The sequence below is a fragment of the Adelges cooleyi genome, unplaced genomic scaffold, assembly GCF_023614345.1.
Source record: "Adelges cooleyi isolate 19-005CV unplaced genomic scaffold, UGA_ACOO_1.1 ACOO_flye_CR_arks_rails_tigmint_CR_PRNA_23, whole genome shotgun sequence".
In the NCBI taxonomy this organism is placed as follows: domain Eukaryota; kingdom Metazoa; phylum Arthropoda; class Insecta; order Hemiptera; family Adelgidae; genus Adelges; species Adelges cooleyi.
The window spans coordinates 18,157,605-18,181,972 of record NW_026095893.1 but is presented as its reverse complement, the minus strand read 5'-3'; the positions used below and the strand labels follow the sequence as shown (position 1 = coordinate 18,181,972).

The 24,368-nt window shown below is 30.1% G+C and overlaps 3 protein-coding genes across 6 annotated transcripts in view; 1 reads left to right on the top strand and 2 right to left on the bottom strand.

Moving 5' to 3' along the window:
• The first annotated feature begins 5,221 nt into the window (after positions 1-5,221).
• Positions 5,222-13,315, top strand: LOC126836176 (procollagen-lysine,2-oxoglutarate 5-dioxygenase). Of its 2 annotated transcripts, none has more exons than XM_050569360.1 (16): positions 5,222-5,576; positions 7,327-7,415; positions 7,498-7,631; positions 7,705-7,871; positions 7,940-8,116; positions 8,181-8,380; positions 8,471-8,602; positions 8,821-8,939; positions 9,003-9,104; positions 9,173-9,298; positions 11,225-11,363; positions 11,431-11,613; positions 11,692-11,796; positions 12,209-12,358; positions 12,827-12,955; positions 13,017-13,315. In XM_050569360.1, exons 1-16 carry the CDS (start codon positions 5,489-5,491, stop codon positions 13,170-13,172), a joined length of 2,196 nt encoding a protein of 731 aa, XP_050425317.1. In that variant the 5' UTR covers positions 5,222-5,488; the 3' UTR covers positions 13,173-13,315. The 2 variants fall into 2 exon arrangements, with proteins under 2 accessions (XP_050425317.1, XP_050425318.1); XM_050569361.1 differs by lacking the exon at positions 12,209-12,358 and adding an exon at positions 11,881-12,027 and having other exon boundaries at positions 5,225-5,576.
• LOC126836180 (immunoglobulin domain-containing protein oig-4-like) lies at positions 9,106-10,221 on the bottom strand. 2 transcript variants are annotated; one of them, XM_050569367.1, is made up of 3 exons: positions 9,905-10,221; positions 9,668-9,817; positions 9,106-9,600 (listed from the first exon to the last, which is right to left on the bottom strand). In XM_050569367.1, the coding sequence occupies exons 1-3, from the start codon at positions 10,085-10,087 to the stop codon at positions 9,433-9,435; spliced, it is 501 nt and encodes a 166-aa protein (XP_050425324.1). In that variant the 5' UTR covers positions 10,088-10,221; the 3' UTR covers positions 9,106-9,432. The 2 variants fall into 2 exon arrangements, with proteins under 2 accessions (XP_050425324.1, XP_050425325.1); XM_050569368.1 differs by having other exon boundaries at positions 9,106-9,594.
• Positions 13,316-19,473: 6,158 nt separating the features above from the next.
• LOC126836178 (neuronal growth regulator 1-like) overlaps positions 19,474-24,368 on the bottom strand; it is a 109,725-nt gene continuing 104,830 nt past the window's right edge. For both annotated transcript variants that reach the window (XM_050569364.1, XM_050569365.1), the window contains 3 exons: positions 23,115-23,249; positions 20,145-20,388; positions 19,474-19,915 (listed from right to left, as the gene is read on the bottom strand). In XM_050569364.1, the coding sequence (XP_050425321.1) occupies positions 19,779-19,915; positions 20,145-20,388; positions 23,115-23,249 (516 nt within the window). In that variant the 3' untranslated portion in view covers positions 19,474-19,778. The remainder of the gene's footprint in view (positions 19,916-20,144; positions 20,389-23,114; positions 23,250-24,368) is intronic.

The following is a 24,368-nucleotide window of genomic DNA, read 5'->3' as shown; positions in this document are numbered from 1 at the left end:
CTGTCTATATTGTATGGCGTGAACCTACTTGGCCACATCATAATATTGAAATATGATTGCCCGTTTTCAACAGCTGTCCTTATTCGTCCTTTTTGTGTTTTCAGGTTTGTACCGTATCTATATAACGTTTACACATACTTGTACGACCTATTAGGATGCACATCTTGTTCTGTGTAACTTGTAATGTATAATTAAAATCGTCACCCTAAGCATCATAATTAAAAACTTGTCTCGTTTCAAATGATTATTATTTCACATTAAATCATGCCATGTGACATTTGTTTTCAATCGATTGCTGCAGTCAATTGATCAAGTCTGCTTAGGTCATGTCTGTGCAATGCTATGTATAGGCCCATCTGTATAATAGCTAAATAAAACCACTCGAACTTAGAGGTCGAATCGGTACATATTTCTTCGGACTAGGTCTTATGAAAATGAATATATTTAGCAAAGCACTTCGCATCGAGTACCTAAGTATTAGCAATATGGTACTTATTAAAACAGAACTGATCATTTTGAGCGCTCATAAAACAACGGTAATAAAACGTCTAAAGGTTTATAGTAACAATTTTTCGAGACAATATTTAAAAAAAAATTAATATTATTTTATCTCTTATCCGGTACTAACGGGTTTTGCTGATTTGAATTTTCACATCCTGTATATTATGTTTGGGGCGGCTACACATGTTTAATTTATACCGATACGGTTTGTTTTGTTTCCGGTCTCAAAGTGGTGTTTTTTTTTTATATACACAAATTTATATTTGTTTGAAAATTGTTGGACGGCCTGTTATAAGATATGAAAAAATAGGAGAAGTTAATGCTGACAACCTCTGCCCCCACTCCCCCCACCAGTAGGACTTCTGATAATAATTTGCTTAGATTTAACTTCACATAAATCCCACAAGCATACTTGGCTCACCAATGGTTTGTTCAGGGAAGAACAGTAATGCAGATGTTTCTATAGTTAATATTTTCATTTGCTTACTTCAATTGTAATTTTTAACAATGAATTAAGTGTGAATATGTACGCGAAAACAAGTAAATCTTAAATATTTTATTTTATGCCCCAAAATAAATATATTATCAAAAAGGAATTGTTTGATTTGCCGTAAGCGAAAGCATCAAGTAGAATCGATTAAGAAGCAAAATTAGACAAAAAAAGTTTTTATTATAATAAAAAGTATTTATTGTCTATAAAAAACAACTGGTTGAGCTACTTGTTTATTGATTTCAGTACATTTTAATCATTTTGAACCTTCAATTAGTTTTCATGTTTAATTGAAATAAACTGATTTCTTATGAATTCGCGTGTCATGTCGTTTGGTAAATTTGTAATTAATTCCTCAAGAAAACAATTTAACGCTTATGTGTTGAAATTAAATAAAAAACAACCATACGACTTGTCATCAAACTGTATAAAAACTTGATTGGCAGACAAGTTTGTGACACAGGCCAACTACTCAGCCCATATTACGGTAAATAGATGTCTAAAAAATCCAAAATAAAGTTAAAAATAAAATACACAATTATTTATAAGTAAAAAAGAAAAACATTTGTATTATACGAACGAGGAAAAGTTTTTAAAAATTTTTGTTTACCAACGAATTTGTCTTAAACGCCATTGTAATGATTATAGGTGATTATTATATTGAAGAAAAAACAATTTTAGTTTAAAAAAAACTAGATTAAATGATATTAAAAACATTTTTCCTTTAACATTTTTTCTTTTAATCTTTAACGGTAGTACAATATATTATTATTAAAACAAACATTTTAACCGCTTTTTTTTTACCTACTTAATTTTCAGGGAGTTGGAAAAAGTAGTAAACAATTTTTTTTCTTTTAATTGTTATCTTGTCTACGGTTTTAAGAAAACAAATATGATTTTAATGCAGAGAACATTAATTGTATAATTATGTTGATTTCTGGAAATAAATTTATCATAACTCAACGCCAAAACTATTATTATAGTTATTATTAGCCAAGTTAAAATTTCTATTAGTTTTCATAATTTTAGTTGACCGTTATTGTTGGCTTTTATAGTTGTATTCTGTACTGTAATAATGGAATAATTTATTAAATTGTACTACTTGTATAATAGTATAATCACTGTTGTTAAAATTGTTATAAAAAAAATCCTTATCAAAAGTAGTAAGTGCTTTTATTATGGTAATATTTATTTAGTTTTGTATTTTTCTTAGTTTTATCAAATATTATGAAACATAAATGGTAACACATATCAGGTGCCCCACTAGCATTTGACCTTTAAAATATATCCTTGGAAAATTAAATTGTTTAAAAAATTGTTTTTGTAAAAAATTCGATTTACTAGACAAACATTTTTTTCATTTTTTGGAACATAAAAAACGACACACTCGATACCGAATTCGAACTTGGCATATTATAACTCAACAATATTTGACCACATCATGCAATTTTTGATAAATTAACAAAAAACACCTCCTCAAAAATAAGATTTAAATTTCAAAACTAATACCAAATGGCAAATTTAGGAGGTTTTCATTTCGATGGCCTTTATTTGAGAATACATACAGAATTTTTTAGACTGAATCTTACAAACTATGATAAGAAAAAAAATAACTAGGTAGGTAGGTATAGATACTACTCGCTGTACATCATGGCTGTAGCATAATATTATGCACAACATAATGTATTAATATTTAAAATAATATTCCCTAGTCCCTATTAGGTTATCACTATCACACAACAGTGAAGATGAGTGGTTCATTATTTGAAAAATCAAGCTTAACAACAGTCCAAGGAGAAATTTGCCAATAATTACACCAGGTCAGCCTCGGGTTAAACACATTGTTTTTTAATTTCAAATTTGTTTTAACTGTAAATTATTTTTCAACAGCAGCCTCGGCACAGGTTCATATGAATCGTGAAAAAATGAATTTGTGCTTATTTGAGCAAAAATGTGTGATTATTAATTAATATTCTTTATCGCCTAGACGCATCGTTCCATGTTATAAAGACTTTAGACCCAATACTAAAATCCATTGAAAAAACATATGTACATCAAATATTATGTAAAATTCGTGTAAACAGTTAAATGTGTAACGTTTCTGAATTTTTAAACTATTTACAATAATAATGATTAATCGTATTATCGAAAATGTAATTAATTCTTATATTTTACACGAATACATATTTTTAATTCAAATTTATTCTTTGATATGAAGATAAGGTGTAGGATTTGTTGTTTGAAAAGTTAATAAAACTTAACCTTAATATTCTTCAAGGTGTTCGGTATAGGCAATTTTTTTTACAAAATCGTATTTTAAAAAGGTTAAACTGAGATGTGTAATTATTAGTTCAGTAATTAGGATTCTTTCACATTGGAATCATCAAACTTTGTCTGAATTTTGTTTTCATCTAAACATAGCTACGCATATTATTATCTATTATCGGTTAAATAATAATGGCAGGACATTTTTTTTTACATATTTTAAATAATGAGAACATTATGGTCGGTTTTTATTTTTATATTAACCTAACATTCAAAATTTACTACTTTTTTAAGTGCCCCTCTATGTAAGGTAAAATATAATTTTAATACCGACGGTCTTAACTATAGTTGTAAACTGTAGTTTTCCTCTTTTTAACGGTATCAACGTTTGTTTTCAATGACCATTTCGTTTTGACCTATACACGTTTTTAAGATTATTTTTAAAGGGCATGACTTCCACTTAAAGCCATAAACTAAACAATTTTAAGTATATTGATTACATACAGTTATTGTTTTTTTTTCTTATAAGAAAAGGAAAATCTACTAAAAAGTCAACGACAATTATTTTAAAACTGAATGGGTGAGTGGATAAAGGTGTTAACTGACAATTTCAAAACCGTTAAGGAGGCGAAATTTTAGTCAATATAATATTATATTCAAATGCTTGGAATTTTTTTTAATTTTTAAACTCAACACACTGAACTGTTATGATATTTTGCTAAATTGTGAAGTATAATATTATCCTAATACAACACTTATTCGTTCAAACTATTTTTATAACAGCTATTCAAACTAAAACCCCGGGTTTCAAACGTATACTATTTGCTATGGATTTCGATATGGAAAGGAAAAAAAATTAGTCAAAACATACCTATTATTTCCATCTTGATGCAAAACGTACTATTTCCAAAACAAAATATTATCTTTTATTTTAATTTACCGTTATATTTTATTAAATTATATGGTTTAAATAAATTATAGAAAGCGGTCTTTAATTTTTTTTTACCTATACTTACATTAAACATTATGCCAACATAAATAATTATAAAACAAATATCGTTGATATCTTTCCAAACACTATAAGTTATTCCCGCCAAATGTTTGCGATAGCCTGTTATGTGTGATAAGGTTTATTTATCTTTAAAAATTAAAATCTTAAATCGTGATTTTCTCAATAATTCTCCTTATTATACCGGTAATTTAATTAATTTGAATTTATGTTAGACTGAAGTAATGTTATGTTCATTTTTAGTACATTTATTTGTGTTTTGCTTTGACTAAGTTCAAAGAAATACTAAATATTATAGATTTGTGAGTTGATTGTTTTTCAAATTTTTTTTCGACAATACATTTTAAGGAAAAAAAAGTGTTTTTACTTTAATCTAGTTGAAATATTTAAACTTATTTAGCTAAAACAGAACGTTTTGGAAAAATCACAGTCGAAACATACTATTTCCAATGATCAAAGCAAAATGTACTTACTATATTGGTTGAAAATAGTACGTTTATTGATGTAATTCAATGTTTAAAAAATCGTATTAAAGCATGTGAAAAATACTTTTACCAACAACACTTGGTTTAAAAAGTCAGTAAAACTCCAATAGTACTTTTTGCATTTTCGCCCCACAATTATTTATTGTCTTACAGAATTTCAATATTTTACCATGTGCCAACCGGTGATAATATGCAGTTGCTATTTTTAATTATTTTTATTTGAAGGAAGTAACAAAAGTATTTTTCGTTATGGCCGGGGACATACAATGTATACCTCTGGCCGGGCAAACCGCCAGGAGGCGCTAAAAATTGTCTTTCCGTTTGTTGTCGTGGTTGTTATCACGTGCGTCTCATCCCTTTGTATCACTCCGTATACAGATTACATATGTAGCAGCTGCGGCTGCGCTGTACAGAGTGATAACATTGTGCTCTGAATAATAATAATAATATTCCAATCTGTGTACCGTGTGCAGCCCCGCTGCTGGCAACGACCGACAAAAGTGCGGCCGACGTCAGTCGCAATAGTATTGTAATAGACACAGTGATTTGTGCCGTCGTCCCTGATGGTAATTGAATTAACGTTAATTTGTGCGTAACGCGGTGGTTTCCGTGTACCCGTTCTGACCGGCAAAATGTGTTCATAAACTCGAACAATCTCAAATATAATAATAATATTACCCATCCACCTAATAGGTGTATAAAATTACAAAGTTACTTGTACACTGGAAAACGATCAAAATGAGAATACACACTGTTCTTGTGGCGACCGTCTTTGCTTTTTTGCCATATTCGGATATCGTATCCGCCGACACCGACACCGACCAGAGTGAGTAAAATGGGTACCTACACCTACCTCTAAACAAAAATACAATAATTTGTATGAATAACACACTTTTTTTGGTAGCTATTATATTATAAATTTGATTGTACAATAAAAAAATACAGCGATACCGACCGCAGCCGGTGTATCAGATAAAATGGTTTAAAAATTAAAACTGAATGTATAAATCGAATTTACTCTATACTTTTTTTTTAATAGAATTTTTAACAATAATCTTCCATTTTTTTTTTTTTGACAAATCTTGTACGATTTGCCTATTTTATAAAACATATCAATGGCTAAATTAATTTGCTTTTTTTTCTTGGAAAATCTACATTTTTCTATCTACTATTAGTTTACTTTAAAGTTCTTATTAGGTATTTTATGGGACTGTATTGTAGAAAATCTAACTATTTTTTTGTATACGCTTTGAAAAACTAAGGTAAAAAAAAAAGATTTAAAAACCTATTTAATTGTAAAATAATAAAGCAGAATAATAGTTACAAATTAATAATAGTATATATTTGAAACTAATTAAAACATTTGTTTTTTTTTATACTACTTGGTCAACTACGAAATAGTTTTAAATTTTTTTTACTTAAACTATCAAATAAACAATTTGTGTCTAATTTCTTATCTAAAACCTAATTTTTTATTTTAATTAATATTTATTTAGCAATTTCATAAGTATTTCACTAACTATTTGTGCAACTTAATACGCTCAAACGAGTAACAGTTAAAGTAATAAGTCTATTAAAATTAAATGATCTATAAAATATATGTCGGTGTACTTTACAAAGTAGTTCTTTGTAGTAAAATTATTCCTAATTCAGTAAAAGCAAACTCATCGATTTTTATTCTGTAATTTTAATTAATGGTTTTTTTTTCTGTGCCTCATTTATCGGATTTATTATATACATATATAATGTTACTAAAATGTTATCTAGTTCTTTGCATGCTTCCTGTTGGGTTTGTTATCTATATACTCAGCGTTAGGGTCAATAGGAAATGTCAATCCTGCCTTTATTGGAGTATAAAAATCTAAAAATTACATACACACTTTAAGAGATATTACATAATACAATAATATTACACATTATGAGTGTAATATATTTTTTGTTTAATAATAATTAAACCGTACAATAACAAGTACCGTTACTCGTAACAGCAGCTATAGCCTGCTTGTTGAAAACGTGCCGATTGAAAAGCGTACATATCCCATGTGTTCCCTTTATATTATGTTCATGGGCACGTCTTCAATACGTCACCATTGTAGGGTCGTAAAGGAGGTACATGTGTTTCGGACACTGGATTTTTTTAAACTAAAAAAAATAGATAATTTTTCAACGGTGTATGGTTTGGTTCATAAGTTTGGCAGGGAGGGAATGAGTTAATAAAAAAAAAATAATAAGCTTACAATTAGTACGTCAAAACAATTTTGGTTAAGACGGTTAAGGTGAAACAATGTTGAATATAAATTTTAAACATTTTGACAATAAATCGGTTTCTAGTATTTAACGTTACATTTTTTTTTGGTAATCTAGATAATGTTTTACCGACCCCCGATAGTGTATTTTGTCGTGCAGAACGCTCAGATAAGCGCGACAAAGCGATTGATAATTTTCATCAAATGACGGCTTTTTGGGTGACGCGTTATGCATTTTTAGTAATTTTTGTTTTTTTTGTTAAGTTAGCTAAACAGCCCTTCAGTAACGCGTTAAGCTCAATATAACTGATGTACGTATATTTTTTTTAGATTTGCTGATCATAACAGTTGCGTCTGAAAAAACCGATGGCCTTAAACGATACCTTCATTCGGCCAACACTTACAATCTCAAAACCAAAGTATGTACCATAAGTCGTTGTGAGTAAGTCTTAACAGAAATAATATTGTGTATTACAATGTAATGATTGTATTCGAACGCAGATAGTCGGTCTCGACAAACCATGGTTGGGCGGAAACATGAAAAGCGTGGGCGGCGGCTACAAACTTAATTTATTTCTCGAAGCTCTCGAGCCATATAAGGACAACGACAACTTGGCTGTTCTACTGACTGATGCGTAAGTTAACTTCGATAATGTTTTGTGTATTGTAATAATAATTATATTATATATTATAAATTTCAATTATCAGGTACGACGTAGTGTTGTTAGCAAACAGCAGCACAATTTTAAACAAATTTAACAAATTTGACGCTTCAATCGTGTTTTCTACCGAAAAAAGTTGTTGGCCGGACGTTAAATTAGCCAGTCAGTATCCTGTGGTCGAACAGGACGGTTATCGATTCATAAACTCTGGAGGTTTGATTAATAAAATATTTAAAAAAAAAAAATAAACAGCATACAATACTTGTTATATTATTGAACAGCTTTCATCGGCTACGCGAGCGAACTGTATAAACTCTTGTCGGAAAAACCTATAAAAGATTTGGACGACGATCAATTGCACTTGACAAAGCTGTTTTTAAACGCCGAACTTAGAGAAAAACTTAACATCAAGTTGGACAACTATGCCAGTCTGTTCCAAAGTCTTTACGCCGTCGAAGGTAAAATGTTGAAAATTTAAAAACTATATTCAACACTAACCAGCTGTTTGCTTTGCCGTTGTAGACGACGTCAGGTTGAGGCTGGTCAACAAATCGTACGTGCTGGAAAATGTACGTTTCAATACTCATCCGGCTCTGGTTCACGGCAACGGAGTGTCCAAAATGACGTTAAACAGCTACGCAAATTATATACCCAACAAATGGTCTCCCGAAATAGGATGCGATTTCTGCAAAGACGGCAATTTGGATTTGTCCACTTTAAACGTAAGTCCAACCGCACACCTAATGTTCTTAGTACGATTTTATTAGCTGGGCTGAAGTAAATATATCATAATTACTTTTTTTTTTTTTCAGCAAGAAAACTATCCGATAGTTTTGATATCTGTAGTTATCGACAGGCCTACGCCGTTCTTTGAAGAGTTTTTGGAAAAAATCCAGAACCTTGACTACCCAAAAACTAGGATATTTCTATCAATAACAACATTGGTGAGTGTCGATGAGAAAACATTTCAATTTCGGACAGAGTTGGTGACGACCCAATGAAGTTCATATTTTTGTGTGAACACCAAACATTTCCCGTGCTCAAACAAAGAAAATCCGCTATTTTTAGGAGGATTTCTTTTTTTTTTTTTGCCAATTGAAATTAGGATTTTAGTTACGATCTCGTTTTAATTAATATATATCATGTACTTTTTACCAAACAGGTAGCCTACCATAAAGACCAAGTGGATCGTTTTATTTCTAGAGTAAGCGATCAATACAACGGCACGTTTGTTTTCCATAAGACCGCCGACGACGGCATTCACTCTCGTCATTTTGCATTGTAAGCAATGCGTACTTGCATTTGAAATGCCCCGTTTGTTTAATTGTTTCATACTGTTTTTAGTTCGCTGTGCACGAGCAAGTCGTGTGATTACTTATTCTACGTAGAAAGCGAGGCACACTTGGACAACTCCGAAGTGTTAAAAGTATTAATCCAACAGAACAAGTAAGACGGATATAATTTTATTAAAAAACGAATAAGCTCATAATTATAAACAATTTTTTTTTTTTTAGAAAAATAATTGCCCCAATGTTAACGCGGCCTTTTAAGGCGTGGTCAAACTTTTGGGGCGCTTTATCTAAAGATGGATTTTACGCTCGGTCGTTTGATTACATGGATATTGTCAATTACAACAAAACGTATGTAACTTAAACTTATTATAACGACTTAACTTAAACTTATTAGTAGTATAATTTGTCTTAAACAGCGTGTCGTAATAACTTAACTCGAATTAATTATGGTAATAATTGATATGAACGTATGAAAATTGGTTTTACGATTCAAAAGCAATGCTGAAATCGGTCTTGAAACTTCTTCTGTCAATGCTGTAATTGTTGTCGGCCGAGCACTCGTAGACACCCGCGTCCATTTGAGTCCCAGGGTCGATTTCCAGTTTTGATTTTATTCTGTCCACACCCAATTTCCATTCGTGTACCTCGAACAATAAATTTTACAACATTTTAAGTATTTTGAACATTTTTAAAATTTTTTTTTTTTTAATTACTTACATGATGGTTGTAATGGTAGTACAGTTCAACGCCGTCTTTGAACCAAGTGATCTGAGGCCTCGGATCGCCTCGAGCCACGCACACGAATATTATCTTATGTCCCAGCACGTATTCATAGTCGAAATGAGACGCCATAATAATTTTGGCTCCCTTGTGGAAAATTTAAAAGAACAAAAAAATTAGATGCTGTATAAAGCTTATATATATATATATATAAAAAAAAAAAAAATTAATTACATCGTTGTGATTGTAATATTGATCGGATTCCGGATCTCTGTACTTTCCCGTGATGGGTAATCCGATTTGAATTTTGTTCTTCGATCTGGTTTTTCCTCGTCCCCGTTTGCCGTTGACGTTCACAACGGCCACCAACAGTAGAATTACAACGCACACAACAACGATACATTTTTTGGTCGACATAATTTGCCGTTTGGATTTTAAAAATAAAAAATAAAAATAAATAACTTGTTTTTATATTTCTAATGTTACCCACTGGTGGTTTTGAAATAACTGCTCCACGTATTTATCTGCCGTGTGCTCAAGTTAGCTTCGCGCTGTCAATTAATGTGAAAATTATACCGAGTGAGTTTTTCTATCCCGACCCTTTCCTAGTTGGTTAAATGGCACTTCCTATTGTTTGCCGGCTCTAATAAAATTCCCCTGCATGTATTTAATTCTGTGTAACATTAAATTGGCACAAAAACAACACAATTAACTTGTTAGTGCATTTATAAATCAATCGGGCTTGGGTTTTGATTTAAACATAAACTCATACCTATTAAATACATTTTTTCTATTTCTGCAGATTGTTACAAAACATAATTTTTAAGATGAAATCGATGTTTTCAATAATTTTAAATACTTTGCAATTGTATAATGTGGAAAAAGTACATATTTCTCTTAAAAGAAAAACAGAAAACACCTGTTTCCCTTTGATTACGGTAGAACAAAAATTTTAAGGCTAATTTCCCAAAAATTGCCTAAAAAAGTACAATAAACTTTTTGGCTTTGGAAAAAATAATATAACGATATTGTTATATTAATTTTTGTCTTAATTTCAAGTACATTTTTATTTAAACAATTTAAAAATAATTGATATAATTTTTCATTTAAAAGTAATAATGGAAATAATATGACAAATAAGTTTAAATAATAAAATGAATTCAATTTTTTTTAAAAAACAACAGAATATTTGAAACAGTTCAAATAAAATATCATTTGAAATTATAAATAGTAAAAATGTATTTAAAATATAACTTAAATCTAACCAAAAAAAGGGGGGAACATTTTTTTTCTTACTTTACTTTTTTAGGTCTAGTTTTTGGAAAACAGTTTTAGAATAGTACTAACAGTAATATATATATATATATATATATATATATATATATATATATATATATATTATGTATTTATCAATTAATATGATTATTAACAACACATGTGTATTTAAAATAATTTATATTAATATATTTAATAGTGTCTATTTGAAAGCGATCAATCCAAGTTTGAAATAGATTTATTATAATTATATATATATATATTTGTTTCCCATTATAGAGGCGTATGGAACGTACCATACATAGCAACCTGTTACCTGATGAAAGGCAAAATTTTAGATAACAAAATCACTAGACCTTCGTACAAACAAGAAGACATGGACTACGATATGGCTTTTTCAAAATCGTTGAGGGACAAAGTAAATTTTTCAAACCAACCAAAACAACTATTATACATTGACTTATTTTGCTTTATTTTGTTCTCAGGGAGTTTTTATGTATGTCGATAACCAATACACGTACGGTCATTTGATCGATTCGGAAACGTTTGACACTACTTTGAAACACCCCGAAGTCTATCAGTTGTTCGAAAATCGATACGACTGGGAACAACGCTACATTCATCCGGAATATATGGAAAACTTTAACCCCGACAAGGACCCCGCACAGGTAGTCACGGCGGACAAATTAAACAATATATATAATTTTTTCTTTTTATTCACATATATATATCATTTTTCGTTAAAGCCTTGTCCGGACGTTTTTTGGTTCCCCATCGTCACTGAAAAATTCTGCACAGAGTTCATCGACATCATGGAAAATTTCGGTCAATGGTCTGACGGCACGAACAACGTAAGTATAAAAACTACGCACACAAATGTGTCGTTCGAATTAAACGTCCGATAGGTAAATTTGCAAAATACGATAATTTCGAAGGACACTCGTCTTCGAACCGGTTACGAAGCCGTGCCCACCAGAGACATACACATGAATCAAATCGGACTCGACAAGCATTGGCTCGAATTCCTCCGTTCGTACGTGTCACCGCTACAGCAGAAAATATTTATCGGTTACAATCACGACGTATGTGTGGGAGGAACGGTTTAAAAAATACGAACCAACCAAAAGCAAAAAAATCTCTAATAATTAGCATGTGTGTGTTCTCTGCTTGTCACATATTAATCTTTAGTGTACTTAAGTTACACCCGCTCTCGGTAATATTAACATATATAAATTATATTGCATGGTAACAACTTAACTCTAGGACCCGAGATTGGACACCGGATACGAAGCCGTGCCGACCAGAGACATTCACATGAGACAAGTCGGTTTGCACAAAGTGTGGCTTAAATTCTTAAAGCTATACGTTTCCAGATTGCAAGAGCATGTGTTCCTCGGCTATTACTCGGACGGAGTAAGCTGCTTTTTAATTTCAAAATTAATACCGCTGTTAATTTTACCGTCAATCCGAATATTGTGTAATGCTTGTAGTTACTAACGGAGAAAAAAAAATAGAAGCTTGCTGTAGAATTGAACAATTAAGGCTTAAGTGTATTTTATTTGTTTAACTTCAATCGATTGATCCAGTCAGTCAGGAAAAAATCCCAATTAAACTTAACAAATGAAAATGTAGAAACTCATTTTTTAGTTTGGTTTGGATCTTTTCGGCTATCAGCTAAATCTCCGACTGGCCTATAATTTATTAAAGTACACGTAAAATATTATCGTTACTTAAATTTTGCTTTTAATGCTACTATTTTAATTAATCCGTATGCTAATCTGTTAATTACTTTGGTTGGTTTTGTATATAAAAAAAAGATATATATTTATGCAAAAAAAAAAAATGATATATAATATCTGTTTGTTAATTTTTCTCGTGCAGCCTCCACGTTCGATAATGAACTTTGTCGTCAAGTACAACCCGCACGGTCAGGCTTCGTTGAGGCCTCATCACGATTCGTCTACTTACACGATAAACATCGCCTTGAACAAGCCCGGTATAGACTATCAGGTGAGTAGTCGGACAACGTAAGTTCATTATAAGGTTTTAATTGTTTTTCGGTTTTTCACAGGGCGGTGGTTGTCATTTCCTGAGGTACAAGTGTAAAGTGACCGACATGAAGGTCGGTTGGATGTTAATGCACCCCGGACGACTGACTCACTATCACGAGGGTCTTGAAGTGACCAACGGCACAAGATACATTATGATATCTTTCGTCGACCCGTGAACGAAACATATTTCTCGATACGCTAGATTAATTAACTATTGAAACGACGACGTCTCTCTCTTGCTTTTTTATGTTTCTTTCTTAACAATCTTTTTGACTCTTTTGCTTTTTTTATTTATACTAAATAAATCAAATTTTTATAATCGGTTTTTTTTATACGTGTGTGTACACATTTTGTTTATGTAATTTTTTTTTGAAAAAACTAATTTATAAAAAACGATATAGCTACATTTGTTTTTCTAAAACTGAAGCGAAAGCCGATCAAAACTTTGACAGTACGAACGGTGTGTTTCGACTGGTTTCTTTGTATTCGGGTACGGAAATCTTACAGCAAAACAACTACATTAAAATTGTAAAAAATTCTCACACCAAAGTCTGTTGGCAATGGTTAGATTTGGATTTTTTACAGAAAGTTTTCACATTCTTTGAACATTTATTTAAAGAGAATTTATCTAAAGACAGTAAAAAAAAACTATTAAAATATCAAAAACTTTCCCAAGAAAGGAGTGTACTTTTTAAAGTATTTTTACAGTTTTATTAAAACATATATTTTATTTTATAGGTTGTTTTAGACTTATTAAGACAAAATGTATCGAGCAATAATAAAACAAAGACATTTTAAAATGTTTTGTGTGTAACAAAAATGTACAATTTGTTTGTATTTAATTTGAATTTTAGCAAATGCTTTAATTAGTATTTATACATTTTTTTTTTTGGTCCAACATCAAAAAGCTGACAACAACTTCAACGATGTTAAAGCTTAATTTTTGTGAAACGCAAAAAAAAAATTGTTTTCATTTGAATCATATTCAGATAACTTAATAGTGCAAATTTCTTTAATTTATTTTGTTAAGTTAGCCAAAATTACAATTTTATTGACTTTCATCTTAAAAAAGGACTACATTACAATTTGAATTGGGTATATTTGATAATCATCTATTAATTGTTTAGATTATACTTAATAGTGTTTTAAAGTACATTTTAATTGGTAAGTAATTGGTATATTGTTGTTTTCAGGTGGAAAGTCAGTATATTTTAAGTAGGTACTTGTCAAGACTTGAGTAAGTATAATATAGCAAACTGATTAAGCAGAGTAATTAGTGATCAATAAAAAAAAATTGTTGGTATCTTCCCAATATTTGTTTTATCTGTTTTTCAATACTTAATCTTTGTTGTGAAGTAGAATTTCTCAAGTGATTTTTGAACAATTTCAGCTTCGAAAAGGATCTTTCAGCCGAATAGTTGCAATTATAGAAATTGTCAACAAAATTTAAGTACATCACAAAAAGGAAGCTGTTGGGTATATTTTTGAGTTGTGCCAAAGCAGTTTCTTTTTACTGTCGCATTCATTAAAATGCGATTTGCCAAACTTTTAACGTTGCGATGGAACTTTAGTTGAAATATTCCATTTAAAAGAGAAACCATAAACAATTGAAACAATTGCGTTGTAGTTTTGTCTCAATTCTAATAATGACACATCCAACAAAATGTTGCTTTTGCACAAAGGGACTAGAAGTATTTATTATTCAAGCACATTTGCCAAACATTAATTGAAAAAGTATACAAAAACCTTGTACTACAATTTTGTTAAGGAGACCTTTATTTTTTTTGATACATTTTTTAAAATATATTTGTATGTTTATATATTTTTCAATATAATATATTCGAATGGGAATTTGTTAAAAGAAACATAATATGTCACTTTTTAACAACTTTTCAGGAGAAACAAAAAACTATTTTGCTCTTTATATAAATTTGCTTATTCGGATCGATCATCACAATTTCGATCAAGTACAAACTAATTCAATATAATATAATAATGAAATTAAATAACTTTGGTTACTAAGGATATACATAACATTATATGAGAAGGACCTTTTTAACAAAAAACGGCATGTAACTTAGGTCACTCTTAACAAATTACTATTAATTTGTTTACATTTTATAGATATCCTTCATTAACCGCATGTCTGGTTAACCACATACCGCATTGACCGCGTTTGGTAAACTTCGGTAATGATGACTGTCGGCCATCGCTATTAGCTTTAATATTTGGCTCTTGTAAAATTTTTCGTTTTACGGCTACACTTTACATTTTTTAATTTATTTAATGTTTTATTATTTTAGTTTTTTTTTTAACCGTTTCGCTCCTTTTTTCGTCGAGCTGTAATTTATTAGTACATATTGTGTAAAGTGTTCTATTATCTTTCTTTAAGTGTGAACAAAATAGGTTTCTTCTTTATTCTATTTTAGTAAAAGACGGCACAAACTGCAATGGTCAATACTTACCGATTACTTCATGTAACAAGTCTATAGATAAGAAATCCTATCTAAAAGGTATTTTATATAATATATTTAATAGTATATATTGGCCCGAAAATTGCTCTCCGCCCGTTTTAGGGGGCACGGAATTTATGATATTATTGGTGAACTTTTTCAACTTTTGGCCGGATTAATTATCTTTTGGGTACGATTTCTTATCAATAGAATTGCTATTCGAAGTAATCCAAAGGGTTTCCTTCCTAATGTAAATATACTTGAATCTTATAGGAGTGAGTCGGTGTGACCTCATATAACAGTATGAAAGAGGACATGGACCTCAAAAGGATGAGAACCTATTAGAAATCACACTGAGGGCGTTTTCTCTAGCTTGCACAACATTGTATGGAAAATAGATTATTTAAATTAATTAATAATAATAGTTTGTTTGATAATAATTTAATAGTAACTCAGTGGATATGTGTAGCAATTAATTGTACATATTAATTATATACCTACCTACGGCCACAAAACCCTTGTGACACCACTAATTTGACTGCTTCAACTTGCTGACAAAATTATATTACATTTTCAAGTGTAACATCTGTTTTGACAGCAAACTTCAGACACAGTATATTATTATGTTGCCTTGTTATACATTATAAATATGTACTTTCCTGTACTGGAAAATGTTTTGTTTTTTCCACATAACATCATCTATTATGCGATAGAATTATTTCGAAAATATTAGATTGTTTTGTTTAAATATTAATTCATTATTAGTTATACATTATAATATAATATAAAATTGTGCCACTAAACTATCTCCTAAGGTAATAGAAATTTTCCAATCCCATATTATACTCTTTTTTTTTTTTTTTTTATGCATTCCCTTCAAGTACAAAATGTCAAAAGGTTTGTGTGTAATATGTTTGTCGTCGAGAATTTTCTGTACAGCGCTGATATAGTTTGAATTCGAGTCTGATTTGATTGAAAAATCAATGCCCAAGGGGTGTTTTTTTAAAAACTTTTTAACGATCCAAACTCAAGAGTTTCTTAAGTGTTTCGGACAAATGTTGGCGAATATTTAAATTTTCAACAGACTTAACTAATAAGATACCTATACATAAAGTATTTCTATTTATTTCGAGTAAAAAAGTAGACCCGGTGGACTATTTGAAAGAACAGCTTTCGATTTGGAATTTCAAGATGACAGGTGGTGTTAAAGATTAAGATTCCCAGAATATGACCTTCCTATATATTTTGTTGAGTGCAGATTTCAATATTATTTCCAGAGAGTAAATTCACCATGAGAAAATGTGCACACTGATTACCAGGGATAAGGTTTACTATCTGGTTGTTTATAGTGGGCTTTTTATAGTGATCTCTGCCAACAACTAGGCGTTAAATGTTTGTTTTGAAAAAAAAAATGTAGCCATTTTCAACGCTGTGCTCGCTATGGGATAGTGTTCTATGTCGTCTCTAATCGACGACGGATATTACTCCATTGTTTGTCTCGTGTCATTTCCTTTATTGTACGTTCTCTGTATATTCTATTAAACAGACATGTGTACATCTTCGTCTCACAACTTTGCCGTCTCGAAAGCCTCCAGAGACATGCCGGATCGTACCAGTATATTATAAGCCGGGCTGTTGATATATTTATGGTTTTAGTTACAGTTAGAGTATTATTTTTGATGACGTGTGGTATTAAGGCCTGTAACTTGGAAATTATTGCAATTTTCTTTGTCATCCTTTTTGCGTGCAAGTTGATAAATGAATTCACACCGTTATTTAGGTCGTTCATATACTCGATCCGTACCTTAGAGCTTAATATATTCGGTGTAATATTAATATACATTGGGTTTGTGGTTGTAATTAATTACTTGGAGATTTAGGGATCGAACAAAGAACGGTGTTGACGGATAGAGACAGAGGATCTGGCTGCTTGACGCCATTTTTATGGTGTAAGTACATCCTATCTTGATTGATGTAAATGTAATTTTTTTTATTCGATGATTTTCAAACAACATTATTAAATTGAGTACACATTTATTATAATCCGAATAAACTGTGCATTCGAATCATGTCTCCAACACTGTCCAAGTCTAATGGAATAGCATTTTGGTATATTATGATATTCTCAGTGCATGAACATTGCGGCATGGCACAGGCACGTTTAAATAATTTTTCTATGATATTTATATACACTATTACTAACATTATACACAAACCCACTAACCTTTGCTTGAAACATGTGAATGCGAGGAGAATACGTTGCTCACAAACACTAATGATAGTTTACGGGTTACATACACAACTACAACATGTTTTTACACTTGGTCTAATAGCCAAGTGCCTAGACAATATTGTTTAATTAGAACTTTTGTCCGGGAATCTTGGGGTCAAAACTTTATCCATAATTATGTAAATTTGATAAATTTTAGGTTTGATTGTTCAAACCTATTTTAGATGTTTAAAATACAAACGTGAGCCATTAGTGAAATTACAAAGCTAAGGGTCCAACTTTAAATAGAGACTACAATAAAAAGTGTTGAGAAAACAATAGCAATAAAAAAACTCACTGATACTTGTTGGTTCGATCTTGAAGACAATGTATGTATACAACATATATATTATATTGTTAGTATTGTATTAAATTTTAAATTAAATACACTTGGGTCCGGGGTTGATTTATCTTTAATGACGTTATCGTCATTTGAACTTATTGAGTTTATATCAAAAAGTTTTCAAAGCAATTTTTTTGTCGTCCAAGATTCAAGACATTAAATAATTTATCAGTTTATTTAATGCCATTATCTTATTGTACAAAGTATAATGGCTTTAGGTTATATATTTGGTTACAAAAGTATTGAATTAAATCTATAAAGAGCGACATAAGGTAAGAATTAACCAAATGCAATTTTAAAATGTTATTTAATTTATTCGCATTATATTAATGTAGTTATAAACATTTATACACAAACAAAGTTACATTCGATTTATAAAACAGATGATAGGTACAATAATATAATATATAAATATAGAGAGAGCTTCAGTATAAGACAATGTTAGAACTAACTAATAAACTGTCGATTATTTTATTCGATTCAGATTCTCTACTATATTATATTAGATCAACGATTAATATATGCAATTTCACTTACAATGTGATTCAACGCTTTATATTCTTTATAACACGTGTTTTAAATAATATAGATATATTTCTTTAAAGATTAAAGAAACTACATTTTTTTTACAATATCATATATTTTTTTTTTATAATACTTAAAACTAAAAATCAACGTTAGTTTGGTAACTTAACTTATTACAGTGCTTAAGTAGTATGGTGAAAGTTTATACAATAAAATTTAACGGTTATGCGACTGGCCATTATATCGTTTTTTATCATTAAATCATTTCATCGAAATTTGAAAAACAAAATAGCCGATAAAGTAATTATAACGAACGCGGTCATATTATCCATTAACAGCAAATTAGAGTGTTTGTTTGCTTTACATTTGAGTTAAACCTACCGTTTGAGTGGTAAATAATTAGTACAGAAACCTTAAATAATAATGTATAAATAACGATAAAAAAAATTAGCAGAAGAATAGATGCAATAATAAATATTTGTTGATTATTATAAGCCAATGGCCTGGATTATTTACAAAATGTACAGTGGAAATAAATCTCAAGAAACGGAAAACTGAACGAAAAACACTATTTTGTATTTTAACAAGTTCAATTTTCTTTAATAATTTATCACAAAATATATATATGAATAAAATGATTACAGAAAAGCTGATTTATCTGTTGCAATAGTGGATGTCTTAAATATTTCATGAATATTTTAAATTTACATTATTAGTTTTGATGATAAGTTAACAAGTTAACCGGCAAAGTGTTATATTAGTATTTGATTAACGCAGAGTAAATACTGATCCAATTAAAGAATTGTAGTTTACTGTAAGAGTTGAATGGTTTTATTTTTCAAAATACAATTTAAAAAAAAAAACTTCTTACTTATTATAAGCCATGAAATGTTTAGACGAAAGAAGTATTGAAAAACTTTAAATTAAACAAGGAGCTGCATTATAATGTACTTGATTATATATTTTATTTTTTAAGTTTGCCCACGGAGAAGTTTAATCAGTTGTTCTGAAATAATTGTACAATAGGAGAATAAAAGAGCTTATTATGGAACCACATGATATACTATTTACAACAACAAGTTGGAACAAAACTTTTAGTAAAAATGTTCATAAATAACTAGGTATATTTTAATCATAATATAATATATATTCATTTCAACTTATACAATTACACATTGAATGTAAATTCATTTTATAAGAAAAAAACCTTTGGCAATTTGTTGTCGACAATAAAAATTAATGAGCTTAAATGGAAAAGCCACAGACTTCTTGTTGAAATTGCTGAGTTTGAGCTTTTGTGTCGTTGGATTGCTGCCGTGTTATCAAATTCTGGGGACAACAAAATTAACAGCTATAATATTTAAACTTATTGCTTCAAATCTAAATTATCTAAAATTAGTGGTTGTTTTTTTCACTTATAAATTAATATAATATAATATGATTGAAGTACAATTTTTAATATTTTTCACAGCACAACTTGAGAAGTATTTTTTTTTTTTGTGTATTTTATTGTTGTACGTTTTAAATTAACATGTTTGGATTTGTTGTACTTTCTCACCCGGAGTTATGTGTATATATGTAGAATCGGGATCCGTGTTGGGCGGTTGACAAGTGTAGTTTCCCGTGTCCATTTGAATGGCCTTATTGATTGTTAGACGGCTTATGATTTTGTGTCCATTTTTACCATTCTGTTCCGTGCTAATCGACAGACGGTCACTTTTCAATCCGTTCTGGTTGAAATGACTTGTGGAAATAATCTTGTCGTTGTGGTACCACAACACAAACTGTGGCGGAACTGGGCTCTGCAAAATAAACGGATTTCAACATTAACAGGTGACCACTTTGTTCCAAACCCTCAGTGTTCAGTGGTTGGATTACATATTAAATTATCCACTGGCTGCCACGAATAATAGGTAACCTAATCAGACGAGTAATTTGAAATGCAATTTAATTACCGGATCAAACGTTTTTATACCAAACGTCTTATGTCAAAAAAGAAATAAAAAAAAGCCACAAAAAATTTGTCGGATACTGTCAAAGTATGTACGCTATATTCTTTCAAGGTAAAAAAAAAATATAATAGAGATACGAACATAACGCAGACGTACTTTTAAAGTGACACGGTCAATTAATTTGAGTTAAATTTTATTTTTTATTTCGGAAAGAAGTCCAACAAAGAAAGTGCATGGCATGAAATAAGATTGGCAAGCTTAAGATAAAAATAAATTAAATTTAGTTTGCTTTTAGTCACGGACACTTTCGAATTCAAAAGAAAATAATAAACTTTTACATCATCAATCAGAGTCATGTTGTAAAAGGTTGGTGACCGAACACATTTACCATCAAAACTTAAACGACACGTGTTAAAACTGAAATAACTTGGAGATAGTGCAAACTTGGAATACACGAGAGTGCTTGTTATGCGTATCGCAGTCTTGTTATTAAAATATTAAAAGCAGAACAATTCGGAAACGAAAAATGTTTTGAAAAAAAATGTCAAAACCGCAATGTCAACATTGGTCTTTAATTTTTATGAACAAAATAACGCTGTATAATGATTGTGTAAACATTAAAAAACGTGTCTTAAATGTAGATTTTTAGCTTCGATGCAAATTTTAGAAAAAATTGGTTTAAAAAAAATGCATTTTCTCAACTGGACTGACAATGTCTGTAAACTGATTTCTTCACGAAGGGAGTCTATAGACCACTAAACGTGCACAGTAGAAACTGAAATTAATCTTTTAAGGAAAAAATTTCACTTCTTCTCCTTCAAAATGTATAAAAACAAAACCCATAAAAATTACGATATTTTATAGCTCAAGAATACCGCAAGCTAAATGTTAGCTTAAAAAAAGTAGTCCAATTACTTTCAAATATTTTGTTCTGTGAGTAGTTTCGTCACTCTCATTTATAACAATTATTAGAGATTTTTAACCTCCCCTCTCCTCGGTGACAACTACATTTTTGTTTTATATAAGTAATCACTGAGTTATTAATGAAAACGTTTCAAGGCTGACAATATTATTTCGCTATATTCTAGCAGTATATTATATAGTATGCGACAGAAATGTATCATCGTAAATCAACAGGTGAGAGAGAGTGATTTATCATTTTTTCCACCCATCAACTAAGTTCTTACTTCTTATAGTTGTCAAGAGTTCAGGAAAAATGGACTAAAGCTAAATTGTCACTTATAAAAATCGTCCGTTATTATGACGCGATGCTTCTCTATGAACACTTATGGATTTTACCCAACAGAACTAAGTTTTTAAATATCAAATGCAATGTAGTGTATTTGCGTTCTGATTCAAATTTCGTCGATATAATACTGTTATTTTTATTTATTTATTTTGTTGTAATACACTCTCAAAAGGGTAAAATGAGTAGACAACGAGAGAAAAAAAAAATAATAAGCTTTACAGCAAATTAAATTTACATGTTAAATTACATGAGAAACGTTAGTAAGACTAATTTGGTAATTAGAAAGCACTTTATAAATGTACATTTCGACTCGTTTAAATTAAGACCATTAGTTTGACACCAAAGTCATATTGAAGATGCTTAGAACTTCTCATCAGAACTTCTAATAGGCAAATAAACTTTAAATGGTCATCAAAAAGCAAAAATGTAGAGAAAACAAAAAATGGAACCTACATCATTCGTAAAAATTAAATGGCTGAGAATAAGTTTTAGCTGAGTTATTTTTGACTTAAGTTATATTTTAGTCAACTATAATTTAGTTAACTTTAAGAATCATTAGTACGGCCAACTAAAAAGTGTTTGGTTGTCTCTGGTATAATAAAAATGTTTATGGACAGACATCTATAATTTAAGTCTTTAAATGGTTTGGAATTATCTATATAAATTATTTTTCAATATTTCAAATGTGTTTATGTTAAGATGTGAGTGTAAGGGCATGCGAGGGGTCCCTGTCAAAAACTGACAGCAGAAATGCACCAGAAGTTTTTCTCTCTTCCCTGTTTATCATTTGAAGTAGGTTTTATTTATATATTATTTAAACATATTTTGTTGAGCCTAAAATACTTGTAAATATATATATATATGTATACAAATATGAGTGATCCTCTGAGTGGTTATTACTTTAACCAATACCTAAAGGGTTTAACGTTCATAGTTGTAACTTTTCTCTCATTGCTAATATCGATTTCCACATTTCCTATAGTTTCACAAACTCAGTCGCCTACTTCATCGTTCGTTTCTCTCCATTAACTATGAACCGAATAAACTCTTACTGTTTTATAGTCATCTTTCATTGTAACTGAAAGAGATAAAATCACATTGAAGTAAACGTTTCTACGTGAATATAGAAATGGTAGAAACATTAAAATCGACCGAAGGCTATAAAATGTGCTAGAAATTATATTTTGAGTACTACAGATGATACGTCTATCTCTTTACTTGTGAACAAATTAAAGTATATCTAGTTAAATAAATGTACATATTTAATTATTTGTACTTAAATTTAATATAATATTTGTGAATATCGACATCTTAAAAACGATCTTACGTTTTCGACGTAGCATATCAAGCTTATTGAACTTCCTTCGCCGATATGATATTCTTCACTGCCCATTATTACAGCAGTTGGAACGCTAACAAATAAATTGAAGTAATGCGTCATGATGCCGGTGCCGGTGCCCACCTGCAATAAATTCAAAGGGAAAATACTTCAATTAATTGAAACAATTGCAATGTACGTATGATAGCAATAGTCTAACAAGTCGACTTTTGAAGTATAACAGTTTAAATAATACTGGTGGGATTCACTGAGAGAATTCTTGTGTGCACCCATGAATTAGGGATGTTTAATATTTTATTTTATTCATACTACTTAATAATACATTTACACGACAGTATAATATATATATTATTACAATTGGCACTGAGAAATTTTCAATGGAAAATAATGTAAAGATAAAATACTTATAATGGAGATGAAAAGTTAATACTTGATAATTGTATTTAAAACTGCGGCCAAGATGGCGGTAGTAGATGTATAATTAAATCCGTCAAGGCCCGAGAAAGATCAATATATAAGTTGATACTGAGTTATTTATACCCGGAAACTGTAAGAGTGGTGTATTTAAAAGGAAGGTTTAAAAAAAAAAGGAAATTAAATTGTTATTTAATTTGCTTAAATGGAAGATTATGTAAAATACGAAAATAGCTTATTATCGCATTGAATGTCAACTGCAATACAGAATATCTTTAGATGTATGATATTATGCTAAGCAAAGAGCGCTAAATAGCGCTGATGCTTTTCTTTTGTCTAATACATGTAGACAGTTTGATGTTCACCGCATTCGCCACAGTATGGTGGTTTTTCTTATAAAACTCGTATCATGGTAAATTGCAATAATACTACAAACATGTAAAATATTGAACGACTATTCATGTTAGTGATCTACATAGAAGAGTTCTGAGGAATAAGCATATAAGTGGATACTTGAATGAGTTCTGAATTGTGGTTGTGTTAAAATTAAATAATTTTTCACATAACACTATTGACTAAACATTTTTTTAAAAAAAATTAACAGATTTATTAATAATTCATCAAACGACAAATGCACATAGATAGGTTAATCGATTGAAAGTGTACGATTTATTAGTATTGTATTTATGTATTTTTTTTATCACTTGGGAATTGACAGTGTTCCGGAATTACAACTGTTATCGTGTAACTTTGACTAGAAAAATTTGAGAGTTTGAATAAAAGAAAAGAGGGTTGCTAGCGTCTACCAAGAGGGAAGGAACTGCATGA